Here is a 27,726-nt window from a genome sequence, read left to right on the forward strand (position 1 = left end):
CTTTTCTCAGACCATTTACTGTCATCCAGAAAAAAAATGCCACCAGTAGGGGGAGCAGTAGGAGAACTAAGGTGTAGACATGTGACACTTTTGGTGTGAGGAGCCCTCATCTGTGGATTCAACTGCCAAGAACTGAAAATATTTGGGGAGGAGTCACTATACCAAGCATATTATATACACTTTCCCACTTCCCAGGGCAAGCCATTGTAATCTATAAAGTTCCTGTTCAAGAACTGCATAATTTTTTAAAACGCAAAATGTTGTTTTAAGAGTACGTTTATGATTTTGTTGGGCCTCAGTCCTAGCTGCCTTCAGCCACATGCATGACCCACATGCCTGCCTATCTAATACAGCTGTCTATCATTTAGGCAGTCTTAGGCAGCATAGTCTAGGGAACACTTAAAGTACATGGGCAAAGGAGTGCTAAGAGCATGACACCCTGTAGAAAGGATGTGAGTGTAAGAGGATTCGAGATGAAAGGACTGTCGGGAAACTAATTTGCCACAGACTCTGAGGGACAGCTTAGGAGAGCCTTCCTCTGGGGTAGGAGCATCAGATATGAACCTGACCTTCTTTGTGTTCCCCCAGATGAAGACTGGGGAAATCATCACCTTTGGTTTATTTGATTATGAAAGCATTTCTATTTGCCTTAGGCAGTCAGTGTTATCTGGAAACGTCACAAAATAAAGGTAAAGGTGACGGGTGCTAGATGTGTCCTGAGGAAGGACGGAACTCATTTCCATAACTTTTGAAGTTTCTGTGAGGGTGGGGTCAGCAAAAAATGGAGACGGACCCCACTCCTGGTTGGGTCCACTTGGGTCTAAACATGTTTGCATTTACAGACAGACCTTGTATCTGCAGGAAAGTTGTGTCTTTTCTTTAAAGATTCTTCTAAGAGTCAGCTTTCTACACCCATGAAATGGGGGGAATTGTGACACCCATGTCAAAGACACTGTTAATACTTAAGTCAACAATGAAAGTAAAGTTCATTGTCTCTGTGATGTGACAGTTCTCAACACATTTAGTTATTACTGTTATGATGGTTAGATCTGCAGAGAATCCCCAGAGATAGAAGGTTATCTGTCTGCCCTGTGTGCTGAGGAGGTAGTGAGTCTGGGGTGAAGGCAGAAGGGAAAATGGAACAGTCACTGCAGAGAGGAGGGGTTTGTTTTCTTTTGTTTTGCTGCTTTATACTTTTCTGCAGGCTGAAAATTTCTGAATAAGGTTGACAAGCATTATAAATGCAAAAAGGAGATTTGTGTCAAAATGGCAAAGTAGAACTGGGAGCCTGCTTTGTAGAACTTTATGGATTCCCATTTTGAAGTATGGTGGTGTGGGCTTGGGACAATCGGTAAGTCTAATCAGCTAGTATCTCTGGATCCTCATTTGATCTCCATTTTCTAGTGAGCACATTAAGATGCCTCTCAGCTCATGAACTGCGCAATGCTCTATGCAAACAAATAAACACATGCTTACATCAGTTGCCAACAGTTCCTCGCTGTCATCAATGCTGGCAACTGTGACCTCTCCTTGGCTCACGAAGGGGAAGTCGAAGGGGTTGGTTGAGATCAGAAGCAAGTCTGTGAAAGATGAAGGCGCTTTAACTCCTCAGACAGCACTCAGTCTGGGTGCTGTTCCTGCTGCTGATGGAGAAGCTATGCACAGCATCTCTAGAGCTTACCAATTAGTTCTGGCTTCTTGTTTGACATGATTTGGTAAAAAATGTGGTAACTTCTTTCACTGGATAACTGGAATGTCACTCTGGATTTTTCCAGGAGATCTAAAGTAGCAACAACAACAACAGCAGCAAAAGCTATGAGACTGCACGTTCCTGAGTTATGCCTTTAGCTAAGCATTACTTTTGTACATTGTGTGGACTCACAGGTTTCAATGTCCGCTGATGCTAGCTTCCCTGTGGCTCCAAAGTGTATCCGAATGAACTTCCCCTGTGCAACAGCGGGTTGACAAACAAGTTATTTCATTCATGCTGCCTCTGATCCTCTGAGAGGTGGGTAGGAAGTGGGCAGGGGTGTGGGGTTGGGACTGATGCCGGAAGCAAAGCCACTTCCTTGCCCTCTGTGTCCCTGACACTCATGTCCCCAGGCTGGGTCTTCCAAGGCTGTGAGCATTTTTCCCAAAGTGCTGATCCTGTTCCTGAATCTCTGGGGAAACCCACAGGCTCACTTTCTGACTTCTCTGCTTTAGGATCACACTAGTCTTAGTTGCCTTCTTGCTCTCATACCTGGTTTCTCACAGTCTTCCTCACATGTTAGAATTTGTAGATGTCTGTCTGATTTCTGTTTTACCTCTGGAAGCTACTTTCAAGATTTCTCACAGTTTTACATGCTGTTTTCTAACAGAAAATCCATCTTCCAGGCCCAGCAGCAGGCTAGCCTCCCCGACTCCCAAATGAACAACTCAGGGTCTGTGCTATTTCCTTTTTTGATCTCTCTCTCTCTCTCTCTCTCTCTCTCTCTCTCTCTCACACACACACACACACACACACACACACTATATACCAAATGTGAAATAAATGAAATATTTATGTATTATTTATATGACAATTTATGAAATTGTATATATGTATAATTTACAATGATAGCATGTACATACAGTCCATATACTTCTTTCTTGCATCATCTACTTAATTGATCCTGTACCACACTGTGAATAAATTTGAGGGCAAAAGTCTTGGCATATTTGTTTCCTTATACAGTGTGGAATGTGTTCAGTCCTCAAAAGTTTCTCAGTCTATGAAAAGTTAGAGAACTCTTCAGTATTCAGTAACTTAATGGGGGACAATATCAGTCACTCCTCAGCTTGTAAATGTCTGGATGGTAGAAAGAAGACTGATGTGATTGTGAGTCTGAATCAGGACCAAGTGCGAGACCTCATGGCTAAGTGGGTATACTCATGCAGAGTTCCCAAAGGCAATGTCTTTACTTAAAGTCAGCACAGCAACCGACTTGATCCAGGTGTGTATGAGACATATAACAGGCACCCACATCCCCCACCAGAGGGGAAGGGGCTTAGCTGTTTACCCAGGAAGACAGGTGTGCATGGGGCAGTGAGCTGAGTTCAAGGGGTATAGTCAAAAAAGGAAGAGTCAGGGATCAGTGCCATAGTCTCTGAAAGATGTACCCACTACTGTGGGATAGCCCTTCTGTATGCTGTGAATATATTTTGCTTTCATTAGTTGACAATAACCTATAACAAGGCAGAATATAGCTAGGTGGGAAAGCCAAACTGAATACTGGGAGAAAGAGGGTGGAGTTGGGGGAGACCCCAGCAGACACCCAAAAAGCAAGATGCCAGCAGACCAGTAAAAGCCACGACCATGTGGCAATACTTAGTTGAATAGGAATGGGTTAATTTAGAAGTAAGAGCTAGTTAGTAATAAGCCTGACTGTAGGTCAAACATTCTGTAATTAATATAAAGCCTCTGAGTGATTATTTAGAAACAGCTGTAGGACGGGGTGGGACAGTGAAACCTCCATTTACAGCCCACTTTCTGATCAGTACCCATTTGGTCTCTGTAGGAAGATTATGGGATGTGAGCTTAAGGCTTCCCAGCTAGGGAAGTGTGTGGGATGCTTGTGATTTTCACAGCTTCACCTCTGAGCCCTTGTTCCCCTGGTCAAGGAAGTTACATGGAGGAACCAATGTTTACTTATTTGTCAGCATGGAAGTAAATACCACTTTGGTTGAGCTAATCGTAAGTAAAATTCTGGAGGATGGAATCGATCCTTCGGTATTGACAATACCAAGCCGTTCTCTGTTTCTAACCTCCTCTCCTGCCTTCTCTAGCTGCCCCTCCTCCCAGGGTCTCCTGACTTGCAGGAGGTCAAGTTTGCTAATTTGGGTTATATTAAGGTTCCTGTGGCTAAGTCAATCAACTTTTGCTTTTAAAAGTGCTTCTGAATCCTAGGCATGACTCCGCTTGTCTATCACCCCAGCACTGAGGGTCAGAGACTGGCTGATCCTGAGGGATTACTGGCCAGGAGCCTAGCTAAAAAGGAAAGCTTCTGGTTCAGTAAGAAACCCTGTTTTGAGGCAATAAGAAAGAAAGGCAATAGAGAAGACAACACTCTGCTATTGTTGGACACACACACACACAGAGATTAAAAAGTAAGTTCCTCCACCCATAGAGATCACTTTGGTCTAAATGATTTCTCCTAGCCTGTCGCTATGACTCAGTGTGTTGTAAAGGGGTCTTCGAAGGTGAAGGACAGACAGTGAAATCTTCTCTTTGCCCGGAAAAAAACTCAGCACCTTCCTAATTCCACTTACACCGATTGATCTGAATTGCAGACTGAGGCTTGGTATATCTAGCAAATTTTCGAGTCTAGCATTTAAGGGATGAGTGCAATTGGACAGGGAGTTGAAAACTGATCTGGGTCTTACAAATCTGGATGAGTTGTCGTTCCTCACGGTCTTGGCATTTCCAAAGGCCTCCAGCAGGGGGTTGGCTTGGATGATCTGATCCTCCAGAGTTCCCTAGTAACAAGTGAAGAGAAGTTGAGGACTTCAGGCTTTCTTCTTGGATGGGTGTTTTGTGAATGGAAACTGTGGGTGACCTGGGCAGAGTCCGGGGAGGGGTGTCACCCCAGACTAGTGGTCAGTGCTGAGGTATGGAGACTGTGGGTGACCTGGGCAGAGTCCGGGGAAGGATGTCACCCGACTAGTGGTGAGAACTGGGGTGTGGACAGCCCACCTGGGGAGTCTCAATGTTCTCTTCTGGAGAGGCTTTTTTTAGGGTAGCATTGTGGTGACCTGGCTGTGGAAGATTCTAGACCCCCCACCACCAGGTCCACATAGTGCCAATCCTTGCCATGTTCCCCATGTGACTGTGATTTAGGCAGAGATAGGTAACTTGAGCTTCATGTAGTTTCCTGGCACAAACCTTCTGAAACTCTTGGGGTCTCTGAAGTGGTGTAATGTGATGTGATCTGCTGTGGTCTGGTCTGGTGTGCGTGGTGACTGGGAGCTGAAACCTCGGCTCCATTTGAGGGTTTTGTATGCTTAGAGGGTTGGGGATTTAGGGGGCAAGTATGAAGACTGAACAGGCCACTGATAGCTAACTAATGGAACCTGTGTAAGAATCCCCTAACCAAAGGAGTTTGGAAAGCTTCTAGATTGGTGAACCCGGTGTGGGCGAGGGCTTGCCAGGAGAAGGCATGCTGAGAAGGGGCGTGGGGACTCCAGGCTCCTCTTCCAGTGCAGAACTCTGTGCACCTCTTCCCTCTCAATCAATGAATGTAAGGGACATAGTCCCCGAGTTCTGTGAGCCACTCCAGCAGCAGAAGAGACAGCAGGGACTCTTTACTTATAAGGAGTTGGTTAGATGTGCATGCAGGTAGTGTGAACTGGGGCTTGTGAGCCTGTACCCTTAACTTGTCAGGTGTAATGCTATGTCCCTGAAGTTAGTGTCAGAATTAAACTGAGTTGTCAGATCCTGGTGGGCCTTTTCATTGAATTGCACAATACTCCAGTTACAGAAAAATGTCTGGGGACAAACAAGACCATTCCAGTGGACTATCTCTGCTGTGTGTACCTTCTTCATGTCCTTGGCGTTCACCTAATATTTGAGGTGTGTTTATTCCAACAAGCCTTTGGTGCGCAGTACCCCTCACCTGCATTTTGCCCGGCTGCTGCTCTTTCTTCTTGTCCCCGGTGACTGCAATGGTGGCAAAGTACTGGATGACACGCTTGGTGTTCACAGTCTTGCCGGCCCCGGATTCGCCGCTGTCAATTAGACAGTAAGTGGGACAAAGGACAGCAGCCAAGAAGGTACCCGGTTCGAAGCCACTGGGACAAGAACACGGGCTACTTACGTGATCAGGATGGACTGATTGTCTCGGTCTAGAAACACAGAAACAAGCAAAACCAAACTCATAAGTAATAGGTGGGTTTAAGAACAGGCAGCCCTGCGAGGACTCTGAGAACACAAGCTCTGCCTTTGCTGTTTGCTAGGGGCTGTGGAGTGGACATGTCTAATCTTTGTGGGAGAGTTCATGCAGATTCCCTGAAAGCGGGAAGCTTGAGCAGGGAGCCCCACGGTGTAAAGGCTGTCTATCTATGTCTGTAAATCTGAAATCCTTGCTGGGGTGTTCTCCTATTTCTTTTGATGACGGAAGCAAGCTTTGGGTCCTGAACTGTTGGGAGGCCGTAACTTTTAGCTGATTGAATGTCATCTCGATTTTTTGGTCTTGATTTTCTACTTGCACAAAGTAAGACTGATTTTTCCATTTATGAAAGCGTGTAAACAGAATTATGACACACTAAAATCCATATATTGAAGTCCTAACCTCAGACTGTAACCTCATTTGGAAATAAAATGTAAATGAGACTCAGAGAGTCTCAAAGATAAGGTCAGACTGGAACAGGCTGAGGCCTGATCCACATCACGTGCCTCGGTAGTGTAGGAACAAGTGAAGACATGCCCATAGGGAGAACACCAGGGAAAGACGAAGGCAGAGAGGAAGGAGATGTCCCACGAGCCAAGCAACACTGAAGACCGCCTACAAACCACAGCCCTCGAATACATTGCCTCTCATATCCTTATAAATAAGTTTTTCACTAAGATGCCCAGCCTGTGGCATTCTGTCACAGTGGCCTTAGCAAGCTAATTCGAGCGGTGTCATGAATCTTCCCTTTAAAACGTGTAAATTCAATTAATACAGAGGAAAGAAGTTGAAGAAGAAATGGCGAGGACTGTAAAGGTGCCGTTTGATTGCTAGGGGTTTCCTGATCGTGACTGCTCACTTCCTGTATCTGTGCTAAATCAAGTCAGGTGAAGGTGGAGCAGATGAGCGCCCAGAGGCCTAGTGGTAGTGGTGTGGCAGTGTTACTACGTGTCTACGTCTCAGGAAGGATCAGAGGAGCGAGCTGTACCCCTCGAACTTGGCATTCCTTACATGGTTGGTGGTTAGTGGGTCTTTTAAGTGTACCCATCGCAGGGCAAATCGGGAGGTATGAGGTAGCGGTATCCTTGTGTCCCACAATCCCCTGAATAAGCGTAAGTTTGGGTGCCTCATCTAGGACCCTCGGCTTTGCCCCGCAAAGTGACTACCATGATGAAAGGTGCCATGTCCTTGGTCAGTCACCCCCAAGTCACTTGAACCTCCCAAATTCACACCAACCACTGTGTTGTTCAAATGAACGAGGTCCGCAAAGGGCCCAAGTACTTGACCAATAATGGCTTACAGTCATTTGAATCCAAGGGCTCACTCACCTGTCAGCATGAACTGGTAGGCGTTGTCAGAGATGGAGAAGATGTGGGGTGGGGCCTCCTGGCGCTTTTTGCCTCGGTAGGCCGCCACCACCTCGGGGTTGTACACCGGCAGCCACTTGTAGGGGTTGACGGTGACGCAGAAGAGGCCTGAATAGGTCTGTGGGAAATTCAAAAGGTGTTGAATCTTGTTTTTCCTCAGAGAAAGAAGTGAAACAGTGAAACAGAAAGAGATCAAAAGGCTCTCACGTAGATCATCCAGGCTGCGTAACGCTCTTTGAGGTTGTACAGCACGGCGGGCTCGTGCAGGTGGGTCATCATGGCCATGTCCTCGATCTTGTCAAACTTAGGGGGGTTCATGGGGAATACCTGGTCACTGTTCAGAGTGAGCTCCTGGGTAGAACAAGGAAAAGCAAGTGATGGATGCAGAGCCAATGACCTGTGCTCTCCTGGGGCAGGCAGCGTAGTGGAATACTGCTCCGTTATCATGGAATTGCCATAACAACTTAATGGATCATTGCCATGACCAGAGATGACCTGGCAGTAACATTCCTTGGTTAATCTGTTTCTGGTCTAGGTCCCCAGGCATCCTGGCATTGTGTGTGCCAGAAAAGGACATCAGATGTATAAAACTAAAGAGTAGTTTGGCGCTCAGAATTGCCAGATGGGCTTAAGATAGTTAAAGGCAAGGAAAGTTGCCTTGATTTGACCTGCTGCTCTGAGTGCTGTAATGAGACAAAGATCAGAAATAACTTTTCTCCTGAGTTCTGTGTTTTCCCTTCTCAATACCCTGCTTATGTAGGCTTCTTTGGAATATTTCCATTAAAGTTGTCTCTAGAAAGAAACCCCCAGAGCCTTGCTCAGTGCCCATCTCATGCCCCATTTCTTCTTTTCTCCTGTTTCTTGAGAGCTCTGATAATTGCTTCTCTCTCTGCTGTCATAGTGAGGCATTTGGACAGATATGATGGTTCGTGGCTGGAAAGTATTTGGAGGTAATTACTGAATTTCACCTCTCCATGTTACTTCCACCTTTGCTTCCTGCTAAAGCATATAATTGGTTCTCTGCTTTGTTCTCTGGGGGATACAGAAAGTAGGGCAGAAGAAAGACCCACGAATGTTTGCTACCTTTGATTCTCCTAAAACCGAAGTTCTCAGAAGAGCTTTGAGGTTAAGAGAAGGAGGCTTGCTGGTGGGGGCTAAAGTTCACGAGGAAGGAAGGCCTTTTATCTTAGCACCTGAGCCTAAAGAGAGACACCCACAATAGCCCACAGGGACAGAGAAGGTCTCTGCATTCTGACGCTTTAGGGGCTGCTGCTTGTTTCTTGATAGGTTCACTAGAACGGCAGTGGGTCTAGCGTGACTCTCTGTCAGGTTGTGAAAACGGGGCACAGTTCTGAAGGTGGGGGACTCCGAGAATGACCGAAGATGGGTTTTTATTTTCCATAGTTCAGTGTAAAGGAGCTAGAATCTGAGGTTAAGGTTGATGATAAAAAAAAAATGTAAACAGGATCTGTTTGCTGTGCCTTTGTTTGAAGCAGTGTTCCTCCCTGACACACATCCCTCACACCAGATGGTAAACTTCAGGCAAATTGGTTCCACGACTGGCATAGATTTGGCAGAGATCTGACAGATGTCCAATAAGGGTTGAACTCAAGAGTGCATTGTGATGACCCACTCCAAACCAATGAGGGTCCCTGAGCCTGCGCTGTCAGAGTCCTACAGCCTGGAGCTTGTATGGAGCTGGCCCAGCAGAAGACAGTCAGTATCACTTTCTTCTTTAAATAGACCAATCTTCCCTATTCCACTAAGGCAAACACCACAAAACCCTGCCAGCCCAAATCCTTAAAGGGAAGAAACAGAAGCCAAGGTGTGGTAATGGCAGGCAACCTGTCTCACTCTTCTACCACAGAATGGCCAAACGTAAGTTTTGTTCTCTCTCCGGATGGTTATGGACCAGCATGCAATCTCTAGTAATCTGCTCCCAGGGAAAGTGAGGATGCTACTATTCAAGAGCAACACTTACCCGGTCGTCTAGGGTCTTGACAATGACTTTGTCATTTTCCCTGCTCTGGATCATGCCCTTCACATACATTTCTTTATCATCCACGGCAAAGCAGGCTTTCTTAGAGTCGAATGGGCGGTTCTGAGCCTCAATCCTCTCCTTCTCTGGTTTTCGGAGGTAGGGAGCAGCTTCTCCAAAAATGGCCATCTCGGCGTCTGTACTCATGACTGGCGGAGCCTGAGAAGGCAGGTGGACTGGTGATGCTTGGGTTTGCACAAGTACTCTGCCCACCCTCCACCCTGTTATTGCTATTCAGTGGAGTGGAGGGAGATTCAAAGCCTCTTGGAACAAACGTATGTTTTGAGAGATCTACAACCAGGCCTAGGGAGGGCATCAAGTGGGCAAACTCGAGGCGATCACGTATTCGGTAAAGAAGGCTCCAGCAAGCACCTCCTCATGACCCATCCTGCTTAAGCCCTGCGACCTGAGTGCCATGCTCTTATGTAAATGTGGGAATAGTGCTTGGAATGTCAGTAATTACTAATAGAGAACTTGTATAAGCTCAGGGTTAACACTAATTAGAATGTAAAGAGTCGTTTCACTTGTTTAGGTAACAGGGTAATTAACAGAAAGCACGCTGACCCAGTGCAAGCAGTTCAGACTTTAACAAGTATCAGACCCTCTAGCAACCAGTTGAAGTAGATAGCTGGGCCCCAGCTATCTGCTGTAGGATTTAGTGAGCTGAAAACTGATGTACGTTCCCAGCAGGTTTTTGGGTGATGTGGCTGTTGTTAGCCCAGAATGCTCTCTCTAAGAAGCATTGTCACTTTGTCTTCTTGGTTTAAGCATTGCCCTCAAGCTATCAGGGCTTTATCAGGAAAAAAAAGTGTCAGGCCCAGCTGAGACGACACAGGCAGAGCCTGCATCATAGCAGGATTCTCAGGGGAGTTCTAGACTTACAGAGAGAAGAATACCAGGCCAGAAACAGTTGTTTAAAGCTCACAGTGTAAAACACTATCTGGTTGGGACAATGTTTAATTAACACTCATCTTAGAACCCACTGTGTAACGTGGGGGGCACTCATAAGGTACCCCCATCCCTTGTGTCATACTTTCCTATAGTCACCTCATTCCTTTGACCTTTTCTTGCTAGGTGTGTATTTTCTCTGCATTCAAGCTAGGAAACTCATCTTCACGTTCCAGCTGTGACCTTGCTCAAGCCACTTCAGTTCCCTGGGCTCCTGCCTCATCCTATTTCAAATGGAGAAGCAACTCCTATCTAACACATCCAGGTGTAGCCCTTCTCCTCCTGTCTGCTTCATTCCCTCTTTGCATCTCTTGTGTTTCCCCCACACATCAACCTCCCTTTCCTCTCTCTCCCTTCATTTCCTTCCCCTCTCATTCTTCCGTGACTGAAATAAAATATAGTTAAAATAAAATGGAATTCAACTACACACACGCAGCACCCGTGCACATCTTCCTGGATTTCTCTTCCGCTAATGTTTTCGTATCTTTTCAACTCTGTTGAGAGTGAGGACAAGCCCATTCAGCTCTCTCATCCCATCTGGCCTTTTGGGAATTGCTCTTCATTAGCCACCATTGAGATATCCTTTCTGTGACCCTGCAGATGCTGCCTTCTACGGGGTGAAGAGTTTGCTTAGCTCTGGGCCTCATTCTGATGAAGCTTCGCTTCAGTTTTATTTTGGCCAATGGCTCCTTTAAGCTAGCTGTGGCTCATGGTTAAGATTTAATGGAAAAAACTGGGATTTAATATAGTACCCACAAAGAGGGCTCCCAGGCTCCTAGCCACCATGCTGCTTTAAAATGACTTGGTTATGTCCTGGAGGATAAAAAGTTCCATAATTTTTCCTCCCTTTTCCCCGAAGGAAGCCTCCACCGTTGTGACTTAAGTGGGTTGCGTTACGGCAGCAGGTTCTCCAACTTCGCGGTCTTCGGACCCCTACACACGCTTAAAATGAAAACTGCAAGGAGGTGGTGCTTCTAATGTGTGTCAGATGAGAAATGAGAACTGAGGAAAAGTGTGAATTCTTTCAAAGGTACTATCAAATCTCTTCTAAATAGCATCTTTTTGAAAATGGTATTTTCAAAACCAAGAAATTGTAGAGAAGAACAGTGTTCTCTTTCATTTTTGCAATCTCTTCAGTGTCTGCTTAATTGTCAAGTCTATCGTCAGGTTGGTTAAAGGAAATATAAATATCATTTTCTAAGACCAGCTCCTTAGACCATAGTATGATTTAAAGAAGGAAGGGACCGGCAAGCATTTGAGCCTGTCAACTTCTTTTAATTATCTTTTCTAGTAGCCTAGTCATTATTCTTAGATACTTACTGTTTTAGACTTGACAAGCGGTAGAGTCTCAAAGGCTTCTTGCAAAGTGGGGCCTGAAAACATCAATATTTTTATTTGATTGCATTATAATACATTGGTCTAGCTTGGACTTTAATTTTACTTTGTTTTGAGACAGAGTAGCTCAGGCTAGCCTCATGTTTTTGTGGCAAGTGCTTTGCCCCCAAGCAATCTCTCCTGCCTTAATTTCTAGTGAATAGATTTTGTAGGTTTTCTCTTTTTACCTTCTGGGTGGTGACGCATGAATAGAGTCTGCAGGTGGGAAAAGTGAACAATGCCTGGTGGCTGAATGATGTTAGTCTTTCTAGGAAAGCTAGACTTTCCCTTCGAGGCCTCAAATCACTGCTTGTTTTCTGATAAAGATTCTGTTCCCTGCCCTTCTCCCGGCTGTTATCTAACTGTAGCTCAAGGCTCGTGTCTCCTCACCCGGGTCAAATAAACTGTTTCAGCAGTATTCTTTTACAGATGTGGCTGCACACCTTCACAATACAACCTAAAGTCCGCCTATAACTTTAAGATGGTCAATTGCCAATCCAGATTCTTCTGTACGATTACTCTGCCCCTGTCCCTGGCTGTTTTGTGTTCTTTGTAGCTTTACTGTCTCTGTGCTACGTGACCCTGGTAACGTCTTCATCTGCTTCTTCCATCATGTACTCTGTTTCTCCTTTACTGTCCCAGCCACTGTACCCAAGTGGACTCCTGTTAATCTCATCAAGGGTGATATCCAAACCATGTGCCCTCCCCCTTTCCTCCTCCAGAGCGCCCTTGCCTCTCTTGCCCTAGGTGTAACGGCTGAGGCTCTGTTTATTGGCAGCCATGTCTCTCTGCTGAGTCACCATTCAGTGTCCAGCAAAGTCCCTCAATCCTCTCCGGGCATGCGGTTGCTAAGTCAAATCTTCTCCCCGTACTTACACAACTGAGGGCCGAGACCCAAGTGGAAAACTATTCATTCTCGCCCGATGAACATCCCCTCCTTAAATACAACCAAATTCTCTTAGTGCATGACTCACAGTGGCCCCTGAGCTCTCCCCTCACAGGGTCCCTTAATTAGTCTTTTTCTGTTCTTCCAGCGCAGCCAGCTCCCACACTGCATCGCTGTGCCCTTTCAGCCACCCGCTCTGTTCCTGTCTCCAAGGGCCTTCTAATTGAGATGTCTGCCCTCCCAGCCAATCTCTGTCACCACCCCCAAGGGCTCCTTTGTTTGCCTTGGGTGTACAGTGTCATTGTCCTTGACTTAGCCTTCTCTTAGAAATTTCTCAGCCAGTTTCTTGTCATTCATAGTATGGCCACAACTCAGTGACTCTTAGTTGTTTTGCTCCTAAAGCAGCTAGAATTGTCTCTAGTAAACACCAAGTTTGGAATAAGGAGAGCTTTATTACCACCTTTGAGTAAGTTTGAATGATCTCTCCTTGTTCTTTCCTTATTGTTTGTGACACAGGCATGATTGTGTGGATTCAAGGGTTAAGACTGTGCCGAAGGGTCAGTCACAATTAGCCAGGTGTGTAAAGAGTGAGTCTCAGGTGATTTCTGGCCTAGAGCTTGCACACTGAAACTCTGTTTTTGCATTCAAGCATTTCTGAGCACAGTACAAGTTAAAGTTGTAATTTTGCAACGTCACCTTTCAGAATACTCTAGTGGTCAGTCTCAGATCACTGATTTCAGCATCTCGCATATGTAGCAAGAGAGAAAATGTGTAAGGTGGTATTTGCTAAACTCAATGACTGCCGTTATGATCAAACTGAAAGTAAACCTTACCTTCTCGGTTCCCAGAGTGACTCTCTCAGTGTCCTTCGGGAATGGGACGTCTTCTTAGGACTGGTTTGATAGAGAAAAAAGCAAACAAAGCAAAATATGACTATGAGGATTTTTTAAAAATATAAAAACTTGTTTATTCTGATTTGTGTTCATGAAGAAGGACGCACAGTGGGGCGTGTAGGACAAAAAGAACCTTTCTAGTTTGCGTGTTTATATTTTGGGTTAATGCGTCATTCTCCATAATTGCTTAATCACACCACCTTTTCTTTTTCCAGAAAGAAACTTGTGGATGCAGAAAGTGGCACGGAAGTTTTTTCAGAGGCTTCTCAGAGATAGAAAGTCTCTGGCATACGAGAGTTCAAAATTTAGTGAGGGTCAAGAAAGACGCTCAAATAAGTCTTGAGCAAGGAAGAGTGGGGCAATCCCATGAGTCTGACAAACTGTTGTAGAGACTGGCATCTGGCCAGGGGCTATGGCATCTGGGGAGTGATCTGGTTGTAAGCTGGAAGGTGGAGACCATCTCAGCGGGGAGCTTGAGCACACTCCAGTCTCCTGGGGAAAGTGGAGACGGGACATCCAGAGAATCCCGAGTTTATGAAGCACATTACCATTCCAAGGAGTTCTCTGCAAAACTGCAAATATCAAACTTGATTTCAACACACTTCCCAGTTATTGAACGCTGCCTTAATGCATCTGTTCATGGACTGTCTCCTGACAGGAGCAGTCAGTCAGGGTTTGATGTGCTGGTTGCTCCTTTGCTTTCAAAGTTATATCCTGAAGTTCACAGATAATTTTCCCAAACACTAACTCAAGAGATGTAAGACTCAGAGGCAAAGCCGGTTCTGTCAAGTAGCTTCTGAAAGTTCTTTGGATTTTTACTCCTTTCTATAAAACGATACAGATGTACCAGAAAAGCCTCAAGATTCCTTTCAGCCCTTGAGTTCTAAGACAGGAAGTTCTCAAGCAGAGATGATGTCTGAAAACAAAGGCTCCCCAAAGCTAGAGTTGCCACGACAGCTACTACTATTCTGTCAGACTAGACCCAGTGCAAAATCCACACGGTTCCCCATGCAAGATCGACGTACCAACTAGTCAGTAATAACCAGGTTAAAATGCAGTCCAATATGGATTAAAAGTCAAACAGTACTGTGGGAATTCTTGTCCTGCTATCTGAGATTTAAATCATCTTAAAACCTCCAAACTGTTTGAGGTAATTTCAAAAGTTACACAAAGTTACCACACACTGACATGTTGTTAATCTATTAATTGCATGAGTCAAAATGAATTAATGAATTGAATTAATGATTGAATTAATGAATCTACCTAAAAATTCAGTTTTTATTCTGCAGGTATGTTTTCTTTTTCGTCTCCTAATCGTATAAATTTTTGTTTATTTTCCCCTTGTAAAATCTTCTTGAAGTGCAAGGACTTTGGCCATGTCGCCGATCTCATTAGTAAGGGCGACTATATTGCTCTTGACTGGTAACTCAACTAGGTTAATCACCACTCTGTGGGAAAAAAAAAAAAAGTGGGCACTTCTGAGCACTTACCTTAGATGCTGCGGTCGGAGCAATTTCAGGAGTGTGGCCCCCAGCTTTCTTTATACTCCCAAATCTGCCAGCCCAGCATTCTAACTTGGCTCTGTTTGGGGGATCGCCATTTACTCGTTTAGATGTAAATGCGTCGTAGTCCTGATCTCTCACTCTTGTTGAATTACTTGGATAAACGACCAGCGGAGGCTTTATTATGCCAAGTCAGCTGCATAGGGATTTTGACGTTGGACACAGATCTTTGAGACTTAGAGAGTCGTAGGGGCTGAGTGGAACTGGGGCAGAGTGTGCTAAGAAGGTCAGGGAAGGGCAGAAAACTTCTCCTGGTCATTTGTTATGCAATTGATGATCAATGGCTCGGGCAATGACCGCACCTCATTTTGCCCACATGATGTGGGGTGACCTTGATGACTGAATTCTTGTGTATAATTTTAAGTTTGCCTCTTTTGTCTTTGTTTTGCTCTTTAAAAATCTACTATAGATTGAGAAATGGATTGCAAAACTAGCCTCAAGTTAAAACAGGAAAAAAAGAGTTTTGAGTGAGGTTGCAGATTCTGATGAAAATCTGTGATAAGCCCTGAGGTCACACGGGAGTTTTTGGAGGGTTGCTGGTGGTGAAACAAAAGTAATTTTAAATATGTGTAGTGATTAGAATCATTCACAGCAGTGCAGTCTGGTTGTAACCAGTGCTTACTGAATGCATGGAAGATTCAGTATCAACGCCTCCAAATGCTTTGGTAAACCACTTCCAGAACAGAGGACAGGGTGAGTTACGTTCTAAAACACATTAGTGAGCAGAGGAGGGGTACGAGAGAATAGTAAACCCACACGACATTTTCTAAAGTAGATCTGACAGAAATAAACCATTCCACCGGCAAACAACCTAGGAGGTGTGGCAAACTCTACTCGCTCCCGCCAGAGACTCACACATTTCAGTCTGTGAAGGACGCTAGGAGGCCTTCAGTAAAGAAATACGAACACCTTTGAGGTTTTTTTTGGTTTCCTGTGCCGAGAACCTAGGGCCTTGTGTACCAAGGTCAACACTCGACCTGACCAGGTCAACACTCGACTTGACCAGGTCAACACTCGACTACTAAGGTACAAAAATCAGCCCTGTATAACTTCCTGAGGGATGTGGCATTTGGTACAGTGACTGAACGTTGGGACAGCATTTTATTTGTTTCCTGTTTTATGAAACTAGACAGGAATGCTGAGGGATGCAACACAAATAATACTGGCCCAGCACCGAGCGCTAGAGAACCAGCTGGCCCTTGCAGCTGTTCTTATTCAACTACCATGTTGTGAGTAGCCGGGTGCTCAGTGAACGTTCTGTGAATGAGCAGACCAGGGTGATTGATAAGAGAATCTAGGCTGAATGAGACCTGACATGATAAGGCTGAAAAGGAAAGGATTAGACCTCCAGCCTCATTTGGTTAATAATTATTAAAGACTTACCACATTCCAGGCTTTCTCTGCTCTGGCTCTTTGGGACGTCATACGTGTTCTATTAGGTAGATGCTTGTAGCATCCCTGTTTTAGAATGTAGGAAACCCAGTCTCTGAGAATTGAAGTATCTCCTCCAAGGCCATAGAACCAGAAAGCAACAGGAATGGTATTCAAATCCTCTCTGGATCTAGAGTCCATGTTTCTAAGCTCTCAATGTGGCAGCAAGGCACTGCTAAGTGCACAGGTGACGCAGGGCTCTGTGTTGGGATGGGAAAGAGGGATATGAGGTAGGGTCACTGTCCTAAAGTACTTGACAGTGGAAATGGGAGCAGGGTACATAGACATAGACAGGTTAAGTCAGTCTCCAAAGGTTAAGTACTCGACAAGTAGGATGCAGAGTAGATCAGATTTATTTGTAAGCATTTGAAAACCATGAAGTGTCTCATGTACATATGAGGCATACATATATATTATAAATAAATGCACACATATATACATATATGCAATCAGACTATCAGAATTCTATTAATAGGGCTGGAGAAGTAGCTTAGTTAGTAAAGTGCTTGGCGTGCAAGCATAAGGACCTAAATTTAATCTTCAGCATCCTTGTAAAAATAAAGAGGAGCGAGGTTGGGCACAGTGTTGCACACCTGTTATCCTGGTGCCATGGAGACAGAGACAAAAGGATCTCAGGAGGTTGCTGGCCTGACAGCCTGGCTGAATCAGTAAGCACTAGGTTCAGTGAGAGACCCTGTCTACAACAATAAAACAATACAATGTAGAAAGGATACCTGATTCTTACCCTGTGGTTTACACACACACACACACACACACACACACACACACACCCCACTAATTACAATTAGAGTGAAGTAGTGATAACTGTGGATGGATAATTACCTTTGTGCCCTTCACATAAAATGTCTGTTTTGTTATGTTCTGCCATCATGAGAGAGTTACACTGTTTATATTCTTATCTATACTCTTATTAACATCCTTATTCAAACGGGGAAAATGAGACCTAAGGGGGAAGGTAATTGTTCCTAGATAGTGGAGATCCAGAGTTTCTGATCCCAGAGTGACACTTTTATTCTGTCCTCAACCTTTCCCTCCAAAGGAGGTGAACTTCATTATCCTCTCAGTGTTATGGATGAAACTCAGGTCCTCGTGTATTCAGGGCAAGTGCTCTATCACTGAATCACATTCCAGTCCAAAGGAGGCCGACGTTATACAGGCTGGAAGAATGAGGATGAGGCTAGGCATGAGAGAACTGAAGAATCACAGCTTGGAGTCAGACTTCCCAAGATGTATTTTAGCAGATCAACCAAGTGAGGCTGACTGAAGAGCAGGATGGAACGGATAGGGTTAGCATGCGAGCGAAGACTGGAGATGAAGGCTGGACTGGCTTACGATGGGCTTCTAATGCCCAGCAATGGAGCCAGGGCATTGTCAGGAGATCACAGCGGCACATTTTGAGCAGATTACATATATTACGTACACATCTTTTTTGAAGATGAATCTAGAACTGGCGATAGAATATAATGGTAAAAGAAGAACCGGAGAGCCTTAGATTCCCCAAAGAGTTCAGATCTGTGTTAAACGTTTCCAGAGCAGTCGGGTGGTCTTTATAGTCTTTGTGCCCTTAGTGGCCCCAAGTCCAGCTGCAGATTCAAAGAGAAGAGCATTGTGTGTCATCATAGGTTGTGGTTGCCATGGTATTCCACTTAGATATAACAAGAAAAGAGAACTAATTCCCCACAAGCAGTCATGCGATGAATGAAATATGTTTGGGAATAATTAAGATCCTTAAGAGCTTGAGGCTTATGTTTTGAAGTTTTACTTTCATTATGTCAATATGTTAAAATCTGTGTCATATATGTTACTTGCACTGAATACAAAAGTAATGGTGTAAAATTAAGAGGGCCTTAATTAAATGGTTTAAAGGAAAGAGGGCACCAGAGGGCTACCCCAAAGGTAGGACACGCAGAACTTTGATAACTGCAGGGTTGGAGGCAGGAGGAAGAATCAAAGAATCTGGCTTTTCATACAGCCTCCGCTTCAGCCTAGCAATATAGGTCCCTGACACCAGCCTAGGGGAGAAATTGTAGGCAGGAAAATGAGTTTAGTTTGAAAACATAGCTGGCAGGTTGAGACAAGCGAAGACTGGTGATGCAGGGTCTGTGTTAGGCAGTGTCATTAGCATAGGGGAGAGCTGAAGCTGTTATGTGCACCCATGGGGAGACCGTGTGGAGGAGGCCGGAAGAAGAAATCAAACTGGGAAGAAGAGAAAAACAGGTAAAGATGATTCTACAAGGACACAAACACCAAAAGAAAGAGTAGTAAGTATCCCTTTGCTGGCGTCAGAAGACCCAAATGAGTCTTCATCTGCTATGGTTTGTGCCTCAAGGTTTCATGTGCTGGAGGCGTGGTCCCCAGTGGAACAGGACTGAAAGGTGGTGGGTCTCGGAGAAGGGAGTAATTGGTTGGTAACTGGGTCATGGCCACCTTTGTGACGAGATTAATATTGGTCTATCAGAATGAGTTTGGTCTCACAGGAGAGGATTAGATCTCAAGGGTGTCTTCCTACTTCCTTGTCTTTCTTTCTCCATCCCTCCTTCCCTCCCTCCTTTCTTTCCTTCCACAGTTGTATGAGAATTTGATCAATATAGAAAACCCTACATATGCTTAATGTCTACACTCATATGAGTTGGACCTACAGATACAGCTACTCTCTTGTTGCCACAATCGAGGTAATAAAACTCCATCACCTCCAAGAGTCTCGTTGGGTTGGAAGTCTTATCTTAATCCCACCGCTATGCTCTGTAGTTTATAGCGTCCACATCATGCGACTCCTCTCTCATATCTGAGCGGAGCTCTGGGAATGAAGTTGGTTTTCTTTCTTTCTTTCTTTTTTGTCTAGCCTCCTTACAGAATCCTTTCTCACTCTATGGTATAAGTAACTTTATTATTGGAGTCAACAAAGAAGTCCAGGGCAGTAACATATTCAAGAGGGAGTATATGGATAAGACTATCTAAAGAAGCTGAGAAAAGGAGGATCAGGGATAGGGCATTCATTGTATCAGTGAGGAGGGTGACCTGACAGTGACATTAGCAGGATGCTGAGGGCAGCAGCTTAGGCTGGGGATTAAGGAGCAAACAGGTGTTGAGGAGGAAGGAAGCATTTCCCTGATTTTCCTAGGAGAGGCTGGGCACCACGTACAATGGAAGAGGCAGTCTGGGGGAAATGTAGGTTCAGATAGTGCACTGGGAAGGACAGGAGGACGGGAGCAAGGCCGGAGGGAGAGGACTTGAGAAGAAGCATGGTCAAGGTCAGCCTTACAAGGATACTTGAGAAGAAAGGGCAATTAACTGTGCTGATAGCGGGATCATGCTTCACTCCTCGCGACTTGGGCTATCTTAGAGCTTGTTGCCAGATGGGATTTCAAAGAGCGGCAGGGAGTTTCTCAAATAGGAACAGAAGTCTCTGGATGAATGTTTTAGGACAGGTAAGTTAGTGAACATCACTAATTCATATTTGAGTTGCCCGATTAAAGAATTGAATGGCACTTTGGGATAGTAAAGGGAGCCTGGAATATTTTCCAGTTCATCTCTCATCTTACAGAAGCAGAAACTGAGGTTCCTTGTAAGTCACCCAAGTTGTGCTAAAGGTAAAATCTCACCCCTCTTCACCCTCCGGAAATCCAAGAATACAAAAATCAGAACTTTCAAATGTAACACATAACCTTCCTCAAGGCAATCATATAGCTATTTACTTACTGCAATTTTGCAAGACAGAAAATATGTTTTCCTTTTTCCTTTTCTTTTCTTTCCTCCCTTCCCCCTCCTTTTTCTGAGTCAGGACCTCAAATTGCAGTTCATAAAAGCTTTAAACCCATGGCGCTAATGCTGCTGAGCCACCCAAATACTGAGAGTTATGAGCCACCAATCCAGCTGGACACATAGACATCATAGTTTCTCAAGTGGGAAACAAGCTGGGTGAGGTTAGCAGTCATTTATAGGCAGTGAGTGGCGGAGTGAGAACTCAAACAACTACCCTTTGACTCCAGCTTTGTTTTGCCTTTTTTTGCTAAGAGGTAACTGCTTCTGGCTTTGCAAGATCCTCTTAGACACTAATGCCTCAGAATTATACACACTTTTCAGAACCGCACGCAAACCAGGTAACTCTCTGAAGACAATGAGGGAAACAGTGTGGCTTGAAACATTCTGTTCAGAGAAGAAATCTGCCGGCTAGGTCTGTTTTGTAAACTGGAGGCTTTCGGCATGGCTTCAAGCCTGAGGTTAGAGTCTTCTTCAGTTTGCCTTTGTTTTGTCTGTCAGCTGTGATTTGGTACTTTAGCTTGTTAAAGCCTTATTAGAACTAAGGTGAGCATAGTACATTGTCGTTACCTACCGCTGCCAAAGTTGTCTTTGGTGAACACAGCCAAAATGTGGTTAGAGAATTAAAGTCTGCATGATTATGTAGTAAGCCAGAGTAAATCTTAAGAGGTAGAATTCAAGTCCATCAAATTCTTACTATTTAAGGTATAAAGATTAGGTAATAACAATCTTTCTGAGTCTTAGTTGAGTCCTCATTGAAATGGGGCTGTACAGCAATGCCTAACTCATGAAGTTCTTGTGGCAATTAAGTACGTTGATGAATGCATGGGAGGGTACTCCCTGGAAGTGATGTGACAGTTTAGAAAATGGAGAGGGACTGCTGCCATGGCAACAGAATAACCTGGGGTTTGGGAACGATGAGCTTCAGGAGAATGTGCCAGCCACTGCCTGTGGTAGAGGCCTCTGGAAGCCATGTCTGCATCATCTGTCTTTATGTCTTTCGTGCTGCTGTCTAGTGCGTCAACCAGATGACCCAGCCTTTCTGTGGTCTATCAGTCCTCCAGTCCTACCTCACTGCACATAGCTATCTGTTTTCTTCCCACAGCCCTGGGTATTTTAATCTGCTACACAACTATATGAAACAATGAGGGAGGGGAAATACTGCAAACTGATGCTGGGGGTAGGGTGATCTCTCATCCTGGTTTGCTTGAGGTTGAGGGAGTTCTTAAGATTTTCAGTTTATGCTAAAGAAATAGAAACAGTCATCAAAAGTCTCGAAAAAAAAAAAAAAGTCCAGGGCCAGATGGTTTCAGTGCAGAATTCTACAAGATTTTCAAAGAAGAACTAATACCAATACTCCTCAAATTGTTCCACACAATAGAAACAGAAGGAACATTGCCAAACTCTTTTTATGAGGCTACAATTACCCTGATACTCAAACCATACAAAGATATCATTAAGAAAGAGAATTCTTGAACATGAACATTGATGCAAAAATACTACATAAAATACTGGCAAACTGAATCCAAGAACACATCAAAAAAAAATCATCCACCATGATCAAGTTGATTTCATCCCAGAGATGCAGGGATGGTTCAATCTGTCAATGTAATCCACCATATAAACAAGCTTAAAAAACAAAACCACATGATCATCTCATTAGATGCTGAAAAAGCCTTTGACAAAATACAACACCTCTTCTTGATAAAGATCTTGGAAAGAGCAGGGATACAAGGAACATACCTAAACATAATAAAGACAATAAATTGCAAGCTAACAGCCAACATCAAACTAAACTCTCTCCATATCTATTCAATATAGTACTTGAGGTCCTAGCTAGAACAATAAGACAACAAAAGGAGATCAAGGGGGTGCAAATCGAAAAAGAAGAAGTCAAATTCTCACTGTTCACTGATGATATGATAATTTACATAAAGAACCCCAAAAATTCTATCAAGAAACTTCTACAATTCATGAACACCTTCAGTAATGTAGCAGTACACAAGATTAGATTACCTCGAAAAAAATCAGTAGCCTTCCTTTACACAGATGATAAATGGGCTGAGAAATAAATCAGAGAAACATCACCCTTCACAATAGTCACAAATAACATAAAATATATTGGAGTAACTCTAACCAAACAAGTGGAAGACCTATATGACAAGACCTTTAATATTTGAAGAAAGAAATTGAAGAGGACACCAGAAAATGGAAAGATCTCCCATGCTCTTGGGTAGGTAGAATTAACATAGTAAAAATGGCAGTCTTACCAAAAGCAATCTACTGATTCAATGCAATGCCAATCAAAATCCCAATAAAATTCTTCACAGACCTCGAAAGAACAATACTCAACTTCACATGGAAAAACAAAATATTCAGGACAGCCAAAACCAATCCTGTACAATAAAAGAACTTTTGGAGGCATCACAATCCCTGATTTCAAACTCTATTACAGAGCTACAGTACGGAGAACAGCCTGGTATTGGTATAAAAACAGACAGGAGGACCAATGGAACCGAATCAAAGACCCAGATATCAATCCATACGTGTATGAACCCCTGATTTTTGACAAAAAAAGCAAAAAAATATAAAATGGAAAAAAGAAAGCATATTCAACAAATGGTGCTGGCATAACTGAATATCAACATGTAGAAGAATGAAAATAGAACCATATCTATCGCCATGCACAAAACTCAAAGCCAAATGGATCAAGGGCCTCAACATAAATCCAACCACACTGAACCTCATAGAAGAGAAAGTAGGAAGTACACGTATTGGTACAGAAGACCACTTCCTAAATATAACCCCAGCAGCACAGACGCTGAGAGCAAAAATCAATAAAAGGGACCTCCTGAAACTGAGAAGTTTCTGTAAAGCAAAGGACACAGTCAACAATATCCTTTTATTTATCTCCTTTTATTTATCTATGCTATTGAACCCTTGGAGTGTAGCTTGGTGTTTTGGTACATGTATATATGGATATTGGAGAAATTAACAGATCCATCACCACAGGCATTTACTATTTCTTTGTGATGAGACCATTTGAAATCTCCAAGCTATTTTAAAATATGCACTTTCTTATAAGTAACTACAGTCTGTTGTGAAATAAAACATCAGAATTTACTTCTTCTTCTAACTTCGCACCTGTCATGCCCACACTTCCTCCTCTCCTCTCCTGTCTCCCCTTTCTCTCGTCCCTTCCTCTTCTCTCTCATTCCCTTCCTTCTCATCCTCTCCCCTCATGTTCTGGTAACTGTTAGTCTCTCCACTTTACCTCTCTACTTCTTTGAACTTTTCGGGGATGTGCATGTACTGAGCTCCAACCAGGCTTTGTGCCTGCTAGGCAAGGGCTGAGCCACAAACCCAGACCTTAAAAATCTCCTATGGTTCCAGGATCTCGTGGTTATGTTTGCTTTGTGTTCACCATCCTTCATTTTGTCATGCAAAAAAAAAAAAAAGACTATATTGGATGTCCCCGTTTTATTCAACAAATGATTAAAAAGCTTTCTGGGTGTTGGGTATCAAAAGTTGTCCTTTGAAACCTCTCATGATTTAATTGGTCAGTGCCAGGTCTCAAAATGCTTGGGAAGGTGGGAGTGGGGCTTGAGGGAGAGCCACCTAATGCCTCCAGAGAGAAATCATATCCCAATGACCCAGAAGCGGTGGGAGTCACTTCCTGTGCATCCCAGAACATCTGGGAAGGAGCTGGACAGAGAGAAGAAAGAGTGGGAAGTGATGTCTGTGGAGTTGGGATAAACTTGCCCCACATGTGAGATCAATGAGCCTGCCAGGGTGGGCCTCATCCATCCACTGAGAGATTTCAGACTGTGTGAAGGTGTGGTGGGGAGTGGTGAAATTTGGTGTGGATAGAGAAGTTGAGGACGGGGTAGGTGGCCTGATTCGCTGGGCAGAACAGTTTGGAAATTCTAGTTTTGTGTTTTGCTTTCAGATGAGTTTTTACTGGGTTGTGCAGGCTGCACTGAAGCCATTCTCCTGCCTCAGTCTACTAAATTCTGAGATTACAGCCATACCATTCAGCAGGACTTGGAAAGCGTGGCCAGGATCCCCCCTCCCCAATCTGAAGATTTCAGGGACTTTTCGTTGCTCACTTTCACAAGGACCTGTATTTAATGTCATAGCGAGTTAGACCGGGGCGCTGAAGTCTGAATCATTTGAATTGTTAGAATAGTGTGTGAGGGTGGGGGTGGGGAGGGGTAGGGAACCCCACAGCAATCCTTGCCTAGAGTACTACTGTCCCTATCCACTCTTTGTGCAGAATTTTTCATAATCTGAACCCCACACTACTCTGAGTTCCACTTTCCCCAAGAGTGCCCCAAGGAGCTTCTCTGACAACCTTGAGAACAGTCTGCCCTCAGCTTGTGAAGGTCAGCCTGGAGGAATCTAAGAAAAGCCCTGTTTTGGGTGTGATCCCTAAGGCCGAATGTTTTTCTCCTTCATCACGCAGTAGAGGTGTTCATTTTTTCCTTGTGGCCTCAGGAAGCTGCATCTTGGGGACTCTGGCAGCCAGGAGGGTGGAATCAAGCTGGTGAATTCCACTCTTAAGCCGGGTTTAAGAATCTGCCCACGACTGATTCTTCAGCTTCCCACTTAGGAAAAAGTGACTGAGAAGTCTGTAGTGAGGGTGGCTGGGGACACTGATACTGGTAACATGTGCCTGAAGTCAGGAGTCAGAATGTCAGTTCTACCCCTGACAGCTGCTGGGTCTTAGTTCTGGAATCTTAATCCCCACTGAAAAGCTTGCATGAAAGCAGCAGCCTTTAGCAGCTGTGCTAATGGTCTCATCCATCAACCGGTTGTCCCTCAGTCTTTCTCTTGTCAGCTATGCCCCTCTTTTGATGAGAAGTGGATATAAAATCTTAAGAGACAGGTTATTTTTATTTATTTTAATAATATGAGCCTTGAAAAAGAAATTTCAAAGTAGTGGACACTTGGAAAAAATAGGGTCAAACTTGCTGAAGGAAAATTTTATTAAATAAAATGTATCGGGTTGGGGAGAAGGTTCGGGAAAATGCTAGGGTAGAAGCATGAACACCTGAGTTCCGCTGTAGCCAGAACCTGTGGGAAGAAGCTGGGCCTGGGCGCCGCAGCACCTGCTTTCATTCTGGGGAGCTAGAGAAAAAAGGAGCCCCTGGGCATCCCGTCTAGCCGCTCGGTGCGCTCTGAGTCAGTGAGAGCCTTTCTCCAAAAACAAGATGGACGGCTCCCGACACTCGCTTATACCACACAAAAATTTACTAATTCAAAATCGAAAATTTTAATTTAAAAATTGTCAAAAATGTTTGTGATTATTAAGAACAATGTATTTTGAAGTGTACTTATATATTTATGTATGCACATTCTCAGGGTTATTATTGCTGTGAAGAAGCACCACAACCAAAAACAACTTGGGAGGAAAGGGTTCATTTGGCTTAGGCATCCTGAGTCATAGCTTGATGAAGGAAGCCAAGGCAGAAACTCAAACCAGCAGGAACCTGAAGGCAGGAGCTGATGCAGAGGCCCATGGAGGGGTGCTGCTTACTAGTTTGCTCCTCATGACTTGCTCAATCTGCTTATAAATAGAACTGCCCTGGCTTGGCACTGCCACAATGGACTGGGCCCTCCCTTATCAACCTCTAATTAAGAACACACCCAACAGGCTTGCCTATAGCCGTCTTATGGAGGTGTTTTCTCAGTTGGGGCTCCCTGCTCTCTAATGACTAGCCTGTGTCAGGCTGACATAAAAACCAACCAGCACCCATGCATACATGTACATGTATAAGTATGCATATGCATATATGTGCATGTCTATATGTAAGTACACATTTATGTGTCTATGAACATGTATGTATGTGTAATACATACAGGAGTATTTAAACCTAGCTAATTAACAAATGCATTAGCTTCCATAGTTATGTTGTGCTAAGACCTCTTGCTATCCATTTAGCATTTTTCAAGATTAGTAGGTATTGTCACTAGCCAGACTTGCCATGTGTTCTAGTTTTCTCTCTGTTGCTGTGATAAACATCATGGCCTAAAGCACGTTGGGTAGGAAAGGGCTCATTGTTTTACATGTCCCTATCACAGTCCATCACTGAGGGACGCCAAGGCAGGAATTCAAGCAGGGAGCACAGGGGAATACTGCTTCCTGGCGGCTTGCAATCCGCGGTTAGCGAGGCTTGCAATGGGCTGGGCCCTCCCACAACAACCATTAATCAAGAGAACACCCCCACAGACTCGCCTACAGGTCAGTTTATAGAGGCTTTTCTCAGTGGAGATTGATCTTTCCTCCTGAACCACTTTGAATTTCGAGCTTTTCCTGGACCGCTGTATACGACATTGCCCACTATGACCTCAGTCAGCCCAGAAATCTCGACGGAAAATAACCGGTCCTCTGAAGTTCTCTTAGGTTAGGTATGTCAATGTATTTTCATGTTAACAGTATTTTCAGCTAATGATAAGATTTCCTGAGATGTAGTCTAATTGCAAACTGCATATTATTGTTTACAATTGCTAAGGGGGGTGTGGGTGCACATGAAGGAGATGCGTGTGTTAAGAGCTACAGGATGCTGATGTAGAAATCTAAGCTCTAAATAAATGGAGACAGCAGCGGCAGTAGCTGTAAATCAGGAGATGGAACCAAGTTGATGAGTTTGTTGTGGTTCCTACAGGAAGTCCCTTGCCTTTCCATTCTGTGTACATTAGCCTGTTATGAATGTCCCCAAAGCTCTGTCATTGCAGCATTTCCCTGGTGAAAAATTTATTTATTTTTAAGAATCACTTGATTGTCATGAACTCCCAAATGAAAACATCGCACATGTAGATGAATAGAGTCACTCAAATCCTTGTCCAGTCTGAAAAGTGTGTATCCCAACAAACATCTGTGCAGTTCCAAAAGTCATTCTGAAGCTACCGAGTTAGGGTTTCCACCTTCCCTGACAATTACATTTTCGTGGTCTTAACCACCACATAAAAGAAAACCATGATAGCGTTGAAACTGGAGAGCCAATGCGCTTCTCTCAAAGTTCACGTGCCTTGTTTGCAGTTCATTCTCCCTCGTCACCTAATATTCCCCTTTCTTGGATGTAACCTCCCTCAATGATCAGAACCTAAGGAAAAATTCCCCCTAAACTTCTTAACTTTATCTTCTGCTCTGCCAGCACCCTGCCAGGTCCCCTCAAAATCTGCCTCTGGACAGCTTCCAAGTGGCTGCCCCCAGTGGTCCAACCTCCCAGACTGTTTCAACGAGGCTTGTGCTTCCCTAGCACCGGATGGTCCCACATAGCCTGGACAGCAGTGAAATAGCCAGCTACCTCCCGACTTGGCTAGCATCCCAGCTTTCTCAGGTCCCCTAAAGATGCTGACACCCCCAAGAAGACAGAAAACAGTCTAGAGAACACAATACCTTCATTCCTACCTCACCAGCTACCCCTTCCTATTTCCTCATCTTTTTTATAATAAACAAAAGGGAGAAATGTTAGCATTTCAGCATCTACACTGGCCTGCTCTCAGGGACCTAGCAGGACACATCACCAGCAGCTGCC

The 27,726-nt window shown here is 44.2% G+C and overlaps 1 protein-coding gene across 1 annotated transcript in view; it reads right to left on the minus strand.

Moving 5' to 3' along the window:
• Myh13 (myosin heavy chain 13) overlaps positions 1-9,458 on the minus strand; it is a 50,890-nt gene extending 41,432 nt beyond the window's left edge. The window contains exons 1-9 of the mRNA XM_087910508.1: positions 9,255-9,458; positions 7,481-7,624; positions 7,235-7,391; positions 5,835-5,862; positions 5,634-5,745; positions 4,405-4,497; positions 1,883-1,946; positions 1,682-1,780; positions 1,477-1,580 (exon numbers count right to left, since the gene is read on the minus strand). Of these exons, the coding sequence (XP_087766634.1) occupies positions 1,477-1,580; positions 1,682-1,780; positions 1,883-1,946; positions 4,405-4,497; positions 5,634-5,745; positions 5,835-5,862; positions 7,235-7,391; positions 7,481-7,624; positions 9,255-9,458 (1,005 nt within the window). The remainder of the gene's footprint in view (positions 1-1,476; positions 1,581-1,681; positions 1,781-1,882; positions 1,947-4,404; positions 4,498-5,633; positions 5,746-5,834; positions 5,863-7,234; positions 7,392-7,480; positions 7,625-9,254) is intronic.
• Between the last annotated feature and the right edge of the window lie 18,268 nt (positions 9,459-27,726).

The sequence above is a fragment of the Myodes glareolus genome, chromosome 9, assembly GCF_982192425.1.
Source record: "Myodes glareolus chromosome 9, mMyoGla1.1, whole genome shotgun sequence".
Taxonomy (NCBI): domain Eukaryota; kingdom Metazoa; phylum Chordata; class Mammalia; order Rodentia; family Cricetidae; genus Myodes; species Myodes glareolus.